The 10,063-nt window shown below is 46.3% G+C and overlaps 1 protein-coding gene across 2 annotated transcripts in view; it reads left to right on the forward strand.

Moving 5' to 3' along the window:
• The window catches only part of Nsd2 (nuclear receptor binding SET domain protein 2), an 87,994-nt gene extending 78,292 nt beyond the window's left edge, over positions 1 to 9,702 (forward strand). For both annotated transcript variants that reach the window (XM_036201597.1, XM_036201598.1), the window contains 4 exons: positions 3,230 to 3,371; positions 3,606 to 3,712; positions 5,378 to 5,582; positions 6,767 to 9,702. In XM_036201597.1, coding sequence (XP_036057490.1) covers positions 3,230 to 3,371; positions 3,606 to 3,712; positions 5,378 to 5,582; positions 6,767 to 7,038 — 726 coding nt within the window. In that variant the 3' untranslated portion in view covers positions 7,039 to 9,702. The remainder of the gene's footprint in view (positions 1 to 3,229; positions 3,372 to 3,605; positions 3,713 to 5,377; positions 5,583 to 6,766) is intronic.
• Positions 9,703 to 10,063: the final 361 nt, after the last annotated feature.

Below are 10,063 nucleotides of genomic sequence, written 5' to 3' on the forward strand. Positions count from 1 at the left end.
GACCGTAGCTCTCTAGGCAAAAAAAAACTTTGAAACAACTTTTGTTTTTGTTTTAAATGTTGGAGAATCAGACTCTAACCCTGCAAATTCTAGACAAGTGCTCTACTGAGCTACATCCCTAGCCCTGATTTTGAACTAGCTTTATAGCTCAATGGCTTGAACTTGGAATCCTCCTGCCTCAAGTGTGGAAATTGCAGACACAGGCTACTATGTCTGGTCTAAAACCTGGCTTGAAAGATAACTTGAACTTAGGGACAGTGGTGGCACATGCCTTTAATCTCAGCACTTGGGCTCAGAGCCAGGCAGATCTCTGAATTTGAGGCCAGCTGGTCTACAGAGCAAGATCCAGGACAGGCACCAAAACTAAACAGAAAAACCCTGTCTCAAAAAACCAAAAAAAAAGAAAGAAAGAAAAAAAAAAAAAAAAAAGGAACTCAGAGGGCTGAGGATGGTGACCCATACCTCTAATTTCAGCATTTGAGAGGTAAGGCATAAGGTTCCCTCCCAGGTATGTAAAAAGTGAAGGATTAAAGAGGGTACCCTTATAAATATATTTATAACAATAATTATACACTTAAAATTAAGTTATGGTTAAGATGTGGTTGGGCGCTGGATGGTGGTGGCGCACGCCTTTAATCCCAGCACTTGGGAGGCAGAGGCAGGCGGATTTCTGTGAGTTCCAGGAAAGGTGCAAAGCTACACAGAGAAACCCTGTCTCGAAAAACCAGAAAAAAAAAAAAAAGGGGATGTGGTTGGGCATATGGCTCAGTAGTAGAGTGCTTTCCAGCATGTGCAAGGCCCTGGGTTCAGTCTCCAGCCACACACACACTTAAAAAACAACCAGTAAGCTTTTATGTTAGGTATACTTTAAAATAATAAAAGAATTTGAGGCTGCACAGATGTTTTAATTGGTGAACACTTGCTGCACAGAGGATGAGAGCCCTAGCACTCATAAAAAGCTGAGCATGGTAGCACACTCCTACGGTCCCAAAGCTTGGGCGGTAGAGACAGGAGGGCCCTTGGCTTGCTGGCCAGCCTAGTCTAATTGGTGAACCCCAGATTCCAGTGAAAGCACCTGTCTTAAAATAAGGTGGTGGTTGGGCAAAATGGCTCATTGGCTCAAGGCGTTGAGTTTGACCCCAGGAAGTGCATGGTGAAGAAGAGCGCCAGCCTGAGGAAGCTGTCCTCCAGCCTCCACGGAAGGCACACACGGCAGATAAATAAGTAAAGAAATGGACATCAAAAGAAAACAAGATGGAAAACTTTAGAGAAATAGCATCCAAAGGTTGACCTGGCCTCTGCATGCATGAACACACATATGCAGACACCTTAATGTTTTTCTGGAGGACCTAAATTCAGTCCATAGGACCCCCATCAGGCAGCTCCCAGTTGCCTGTTTAACTCCAAGCTCCAGATCTAACACCCCTTTCTGGTCTCTGTTCATAACCTCACTCATGTGACATATAGTCACAGAGAAACAAACACATAAATAAAAGTAAGTCTTTAAAAAAATTCAGTTGGAAAGCTGTCAAGTCAGCTAGCCTGGAGTACATGTGCAGTGTTAGAAACCAGAAACCCTGCCTCAAAATAAGTTAGATGAAGAGAATTAACTAAGTTCTAAAAAACTATTCCTGTCCTTTATGCATGTGCCTGCAGTCACACACATTGCACACTTTTAAAAACCTGTATTTACTTTGTGTGCATGTGTGAGATTATGTATGCTATGGCATGCTTGTGGAGGTCAGAGACAACTTTCAGAAGTCAATCCTTTACTTCCATGGTGTGGGGTCCAGGGTTCAAGCTCAGGTCATGGGCTTGATTGCAAGTACCTTCATCTTGTTAACCGTTTCACCAGCTGATAAATACACAAATACAGCTGAGATATGATTCAGTGATAGATCATTTGCCAGTCTTTGGAGTTTAAAACAACAACAGCAACAACAAGAAGACAGAACTGGCTAGGGTGTTAGTATAATAAAAAGCAGATCACTGAGCTTTTTATCAGGCACATCCTGATAGTGTTTCTATTTTTATTCTCCTCAGGTGAATTCTGAGTCCTGGGCTGAAGTCTCCTTCCCTGGCATCTCAAGTGGCTAGGAGTACAGGCATCTACCCACCAAGTTTGGCTTTCTGTGCTTGCACCACCCAATGGGTGCTCACCTTGCAGGTTTCTCAAGGGACCCACGTGTTTACTATCAAGAGAAACCTTCAAGATGAGCACCCATTGGGTGATGCAAGCATAGTCATCCAGTGTGGTTGCCTCTTGGAAGTGCTCTATGGTCCACAAGGCACAGCTAGGGGTGCTCTTGGCACAGATTCATCCCTAATCAGACACATAATTTTGTACCAACTCATCCCTGATCTCAGAAATAACCACTGAAGAGCAGAGATCCTACTGATTTGTATATTTGCTCTAGAGTTTTTCAGGGAAAAAGGTACACCTTTGTACCTACCTGTCCGTCTCCTGGTCTGAGCCATAAGTGGTTCTTATTTCTCACAGTGCTTGGGCACTTGGATTTCAGTGAGTCAGTTCCCAGGGCCACTGTGTGCTTGCATTTGTGATTTTGTAGATTGCTATCTCAGAACTGTCAGCCTGTGCCTTTCCCTCTTGTGGCAGCATAGCATCGGCATGATGGATACATCCCATTGTTTCCAGCCTGGGGACTTAAGCATGCTATGGTTGGGCCTTCTTTGCCCTTTAAGAGTTGATGCTGCTTTCCTGTCTTAGTGGAGTTTGCTGTTGTCTGGTAGTGCTGGTTTTGTATAGGCTCTTGCTGCCCTTTCCAAGTCTGTGACGTGTATTTCTCCTAGCTTATTTATTGGTGGGGTGGTGTTATTAGTGCCAGCTTACATATGGTCTTTACCATTGCTCACTTTGGCTCAGTCTCTCCTTGTGTTCCATTCTTAATCGAGAGAATCTGGACTGGTTGAGGGATGTCTGGTCCAGGTGGACAATAGAATACCAAGGTTTTCAGTAAGATAAGTAACATCTGATAAAACCTACAGCATGAAGAATCCCTGTAGAGATAAAATGTCAGCTGGGCATAGTGGTGCACACCTTTAATCCCAGCAGAGGCAGGAGGATCTCTGTGTTCGAGGCCAGCCTGGTCTACAGTGTGAGTTCCAGGATAACCGAGGCTGTTACAGAGAGAAACCTTGTCTTGAAAAACCAAATAGATAGATAGGTAGGTAGGTAGATAATGAGATGTTCTTGATATTTATTCTGCAGGACCGAATAATTGACGCTGGCCCTAAAGGGAATTATTCACGATTCATGAACCACAGCTGCCAGCCCAACTGTGAGACCCTGAAGTGGACAGTGAATGGGGACACACGGGTTGGCCTGTTTGCTGTGTGTGACATTCCTGCAGGTACTTCACTGGGGTCCTGCTTGTTTCTGGTGCCATGTGGCTGGGTATTATGTGGCTGGGTTTGGAAAGGCTCTAGGATAGTGATTTATACAGCAAATTGATGAGCTATGGGAGTCATGCCAGTATGTGCCGGAAAAGGGGAGGGGTACATTTCCTTAAGACTAACTCTTTAAGTTTAACATTCACTGCCTTGGGAGGACAGTGGCCTCTAAAATATCATTGTGTCTCCTTTAGGGACAGAGCTGACTTTCAACTATAACCTCGATTGTCTGGGCAATGAGAAGACAGTCTGTCGGTGTGGAGCCTCCAATTGTAGTGGGTTTCTTGGAGACAGACCAAAGGTAAGGACATCACAGCTTCTTTCTGTGAAGCTGAAACACATAGCTCTGGTGGCATCATGGCATCTAGGAAGACTGCTTTCTAGTGAGCAGTAGACCTGTTGCTGTGACAACGGCAGGATCCATGCAGTGTGTGGGTTGGGTTAGTGAGGCCCTCTGTCAGGCTACTTGTTAAGACTTCCTCACTTGTGTCAATCCTGTCTTGGGACTATCAATGAAGCATCAGCGGATGTTGACTTAAGCATTAGAGGCATGGGCTCAGTCTTGAAGGCAGTAAAGTCAGTGTAGGCAGGACCACGTTTTCGCCAAAGATTCTTTGAGAGTCTCTCAGGCCTCTTTCCACCACCTGTTGGTGATTAGTGATCTGTAGAGTTCCTCAGTTTGTAGAAGCCTTACCCCAACATTCTGCTGCTTCACAGGAGGTGCCATGTGGTGTCTGTCTTTTGTGACCACTGCCTCCATTGCCCTGCTACCTTTTTGTTGTTCACATTACTGTGTATGGATCCCAGGGCCCATACCTGCTAAAGCAAGTGCCCTCCCACTGAGTCACACCTTTGGCCACCAGTCCTTCCCATCTGCCTACAAGTCATGCTTCCTTGATGTGTTGGTGTGGTTTTATTATAATTATATCCATTTTAAGATAAAGTCATGTTCCAAGTTTTCAGAAGGACATGAATTCTGGGGCACCCCTTGTATGCAACAAAGGCATACAACATAGGCACCTCAATCCTGAGCTGGTGTCGAGGCGCACCCTATACTTTGTGAGACTGCTGCTTTGACAATCGTTTGCCCTCACCTGTTGTTTTAGTTAGCATGATATTGCTGTAAAGACACCAAGACCGTGGCAACTCTTTTTTTCCTGTTTTTTGTTTGTAAAGATTCCTTTATTATGTATAGTGTTATGCCTGCATGCCAGAAGAGGGCGCAATATCTCATTACAGATGGTTGTGAGTGCTTTTAACCACTGAGCCATCTCTCCAACCCCTGTGGCAACTCTTGCAAGAGAAAACATTTAATTGGGACTGGGTTATAGTTCAGAGGTGTAGTCTGGCATCATCAGGGCAGGAAGCATGGTGGCATGCGGGCAGACATGGTGCTGGAGAGAAGCTGAGAGTTCCACATCTGGATCTGCATGGCTTGAGCATCTGAGACCTCAAAGCCCATCCCAAGTAACACTTCCTCCAACAAAATCATGCCTACTCAACCAAGGCCACACCTCCTAATAGAGCCACTCCCTGTGGGCCTACAAGGTCAGTTTTTCTCAAACTATCACATCTGCTCTGCTCATAGTTGAATTCTTAGCTGAAAGTGGCCAGCAGGCCACTACTTTGGCCAAGGTGTACCTGTCAACATGCCCTGTCAGCAGATCCCAGGTGTGACATTATTACACCTCTATATTGTGTTTCTTACCTTAGCAGGAGTTGCCCGAGGCATAGTGGGCCATCCCATTGGCCATGACCTGCTTTGTGTAGGTGGCACACCCTTCTGTGATGCAAGAAATGGAACCTGCAGCCTCGAGCTCAGCACTACTTAACATGTTGGAATACCCAGGAATCTAGAATGTCACTCTGGACCTTGCTGTTTTGGGCATCTTTGTAGTTTGCCTGTTTTAAAAACTGCTCTGGTCTATGTTCTTTTAAGTGAACCATGTTTAATTCTTTATTCTAGACCTCTACATCCCTTTCTTCAGAGGAAAAGGGTAAAAAGGCCAAGAAGAAAACCAGAAGACGCAGAGCCAAGGGGGAAGGGAAGCGGCAGTCAGAGGATGAGTGCTTCCGCTGTGGTGATGGCGGACAGCTGGTGCTGTGTGACCGCAAGTTCTGCACCAAGGCCTACCATCTGTCCTGCCTGGGCTTGGGCAAGCGGCCCTTTGGTAGGTACCCAGTACCCATGGCAGCTTCTGACAACCTGCAATATGCTTGCCTGCCATTCTTACTCAGCCTCCCTTAACTGAGTGGACCTTACCTAGTTGCATACTCATTGAGGGTCAGGTGGTAAATGTCCCCAGTCCAGGGAACCAGCTGGAACACAGGATGGGAACAGGCAGTAGCTTCCAAAGCCCTTAGTGCCAAGATCTAAAATGACATTCACCAGGGCTCTAGTGTAGAAGATAGGTTCCACTGCATTAACCTCACCATGACTGGTCTTGTCACTGGACGCCCTGGTTTTTAGGATGGAACCACAGATTTGGCTCCCTGGGAGACAATAAAATAGGCTTTTCCTCTTACATACTCAAGAGCAGTCACAGCATCAGAACAAAAAGTTAGAATTTCAAAAGAAAAACTGTCAACACTTGATCCAAAGACAAGAAACCTAATTACAGTTTTACATATATATTTGAATTTGACAATTATCTACAACCCTAACAGAGATCTTTAGAGATTCGTATCTAAGCATAAAACTGTCCCCTAAGTCCTAAGCTGGGTGTGGTGGTGCACACCTTCAATCCCAGCACTTGGGAGGCAGAGGCAGGTGGATCTCTGAGTTTGAGGCCAGCCTGGTCTACAGAGTGAGTGAGTTCTAGGACAGCCAGGGCTATACAGAGAAACCCTGTCTCAAAAAAACAGAAACAAAAAAGGGTAAGTCAGAGGGCAGCTATTGGCATCAGTAGAATCTGCTAGGGAACAATAGCAGTGAACTGCCCTTGGTGTTGGGTGTGATGCTGCAGCTGGCGGGCATGTAGACTATAGTCTGCAGCAATCGGTACCTGCCTGGTCTTTGAGCACCAACTACTAGCTCCCTCTCTGGCAACTGAAATGCAGTCTCTTGTGGTAATTTGCATTTATTTGACTAGCCAGCTTTAAAATTTTTTCCAGTTAGGTATGCTGGTGTTATTTCCATTTGCCCACCAACTTGAGGCTGAAGCAGGAGGATGGCTAGTTCAAGGTCAGCCTGGGAAACATACCCTGTGCATCTTAACTCAGTGCTAGAACACATGCTTGAGGCCCTCTGGGTTCAGTGTCCATACCCCTCAAGAAAATTACTCTCAGCCCTGAAAACATGGATGCTGATCCTGCCATTGATGCTTCTCTTTGCTGATGGTGTATTTTTTTGCAGGGAAGTGGGAATGTCCTTGGCATCACTGTGATGTATGTGGCAAACCTTCTACCTCATTTTGCCACCTGTGCCCCAACTCATTCTGTAAGGAACACCAAGATGGGACTGCCTTCCGCTCCACCCAGGATGGGCAATCCTACTGCTGTGAGCATGATTTGAGGGCAGACTCTGCGAGAAGTACCAAGACTGAGAAACCCCTCCCAGAATCCCTGAAGTCAAAGGGGAAGAGGAGGAGAAGGCGGTGTTGGAGAAGGGTCACCGAAGGCAAATAGCGCTTGGTCAGATCCAGGGGCGGCATGGGGCAGCCAGCCCTTGCCAGCCTGTAATGGGAAGGCAAGCACGGCCCTTGCCCCAAGGACCCGCTCACTGTGCTCTGACATGTATAGGCCTCCTTGGGTGGGAGGGAGGGAGCACTCCCACCACTGAGCCATCCTCAGCAGCTGTGCTGCGTCTGCACTGATGCTTGTCAGCTGCACACTCAGTGGTCCAGGACAAACAAGCCTTACTACGCAGCACCAACTGCTACACTTGAATCTGAGACCCAACATCAAGGTGCCCTCCCATTTTTATTTTAGATTAAAGTTATGATTAAAGATTAACTGGCATGTGAAATGCTTTCATCTTACCTGGAAATATAGACTAGAACTTCCTAAAGGTCACCCTAGCTCTATCCTGATGGTTCAGCCTTCTATTCACGTACTGCCCTCCCCTCAGGACAGACTGGGACTCAGGCCCTGGGCTACTCCCAATCAGGATTGATCATCACTTTGCTCTTTTGAAACAGCCCATGTTCTTTGTACTAATGTGAATTGTTTCCTCAAAGTGCTTTGTTTCCACTTTGAGTGGTTGTGGTTTTCCTTTGTGGACTTGACCAGCAATGGCAGTGTGGCCTGTGGAGCAGACCACTGCCTTTGTTTTGGCTGTTTTTCTCTGATGTCTGCTCAACCCAATTTCTTTGACCAACATTTGGGGGAAACCCTGTATATTTTCTTCACTTGGTTTTTCTGTTTCTGACATTTATTCCCAATATACTTTTGCTAAAACTTTCACAAATTATTTCCAGCTAAAATGTATTTGAGTTGTCAGGCAGATACCAACTATTGAGTGAGCAGGGAGGTAACTACAGGATCCTGGGACACCAGGCACACAGCCTGGAGCCTAGGCTGGTGCTTGCTTGCCGACGTGCCCTCTCTGCTGTGCATCTGCTCGGCAAGCCCCCAGCTCTGTTGCCCTCGACTTCTTTCCACCAGGGCACCACCTGGTCTCATGGTGGAAGGTCTGATGGTACTTGTGTCCTTAATGAGATTTAAATGATTTCTTTAAAGGCCCCCCAGCCGAAGGGCCATTAGATTGTCTTTGGCAGGTTTGCTTCTGCCTTCTCAGGAGTGTGTCTTGGCCTTGGAGAGCTTGAACACTGAGAAAGGAGACCTCGTGCTCCATTGGAGGGGGGGGGTTTGCATGCAGTGCAGCACCACTGGCTTAGGAGAGCCACGAAGTGGAAAAGCTCTAACTCTCCATAAGTCCCTTGCAGGGTGCTGCCCACTGCTGCCCTGCTGCCTTCTAGAACTGCAGTTTCCATCTGCACCAGGACTGACCGCGCCCTCAGTGGTTAGTGTCGCGCATTAGCCATGACACCCACAAGCCTAGTATGTCCTGAGTACTGACCAGTGACCATCCTTTTGGCCCCAAGAGTCAAAGCAGCTTTGCAGGCAGCCTGTGGCTTCCACAGGACAGGCCTGGTTACCTCTGGAGACGTCTATTTGACCAGATGAGACCAGGAGCATTTTTCGGTTGATAACTTAACCTGGCTCAAACTGTCCTCTAAAAGTACTAGTCTGGCTCATAAAACTGTGTCATCTATGCCCTAAGTTTGGAAGGCTGATGAGTGACAGGTCAGATAGCCTCCTCACATGCACATGGCCCCCCTGGGGGGTCCATCCTGTTACCTGTCCACCAGCTGAGTGGCTTCTGTGAAAGAGCGTCAGAATTGGTTTTACAGTACACTTTGGGGGAACAGATGAACTCTTTTCTAATGTTAAGTAAAATCTTGGGATTTTTGGTTCTACATTACTATTTATGATCTTTCTGAAGGAAATATTGTGAACTTTTTAGACAACTTCCCCTTCCCAAAAAGTATTAATGAGTAAATAACACTAACTCTGAAAACCAACCGAAGACCAATATATACAAATCTGAGTAAAGTAACCCTCTGGGGTGATTTCCTTTCCCACAGGAGGACCGGCCACAGGGCCAGCCAGGGCTGTGACTCTGGATGTGGCAGGTGCTCTGATAACAGAGTCTGAAAGATATGTGACTTTCTGAGCATCAGCTCCAATTTTTTTCTTTAATGTGAAGTAAACCAAATAAAACCTGCCCGGATTCCATATTCCTCAGACACCTCCAGTATCCAAAAACCAGCCAGCTGTTCCCTACTCAGCACACACCTATGTGCGTGCCTCTGCAGGGTGGCAGCAGCCGGGGATGCACAGCCAGTGTCCATGCCAGCATCGGTCCACGAGTCTGTGGAGCCATCAGTTAAACCAGGCACCCACCCGTACGGCGGTGCATCTAGCAAGAGTGATGAGGACCCAGGTGCTAGATCCTGGGAACTTCCTGGCACCGGCACCCAGGTCTCTTGAGTCCCAGGCAGGCACACTCAGGTTGGCATTTCTGATGACTTACAAGTGATACCTGTAGCACACTGTGTGAAGTGCCCATCTTCGGAGCTACCTTATTTTCAAGAATTAAGGATAAAAATGTTAAGGATAAAGTTAATGCAAACAACCGTCAGTTGCCAAATATCTTCATCTACAAGGAGTGTAGCTGATGACTGTTAGTCAGTAGAATAAATGCTGTGTCCATGTGTGTCATGGTGTCACCATATCCTGTTGAGATGTGAAATGATCTATCAGAAATTAAATTTAAGTTTAAATGTGCCTATTGGTGTCTAAACTTCATACAATATAAAGTCAGGTTCCTTTTAGGAATGCTGGGTACTGTCACCAGGTCTGATAGTGAAGGCTTAAAAAACTTGAAGTCTGGGGGGTGGGGGAGGGGAAGTAATAAGAAATATGGACGAAAATTACCAGTTGGGGAAAAATAGCATTTAAAGTGGAAAAGTTGTGTTTGGAAAACTGTATTGAGTATTTTTTATTAAAAAAACTTTAAAGGCCTTTTTCTTATACTTTTTTTTAATATGGAACTGTGTTTGCATCCACCAACTTCCTGGGTGCTACTACGCATTCTGGGCAACAGGCTTAGGCTCATTTCCCAGTGCTGTAGCTGTGGCCTTGACTT

Source organism: Onychomys torridus, chromosome 10 (assembly GCF_903995425.1).
Source record: "Onychomys torridus chromosome 10, mOncTor1.1, whole genome shotgun sequence".
Taxonomy (NCBI): Eukaryota; Metazoa; Chordata; class Mammalia; order Rodentia; family Cricetidae; genus Onychomys; species Onychomys torridus.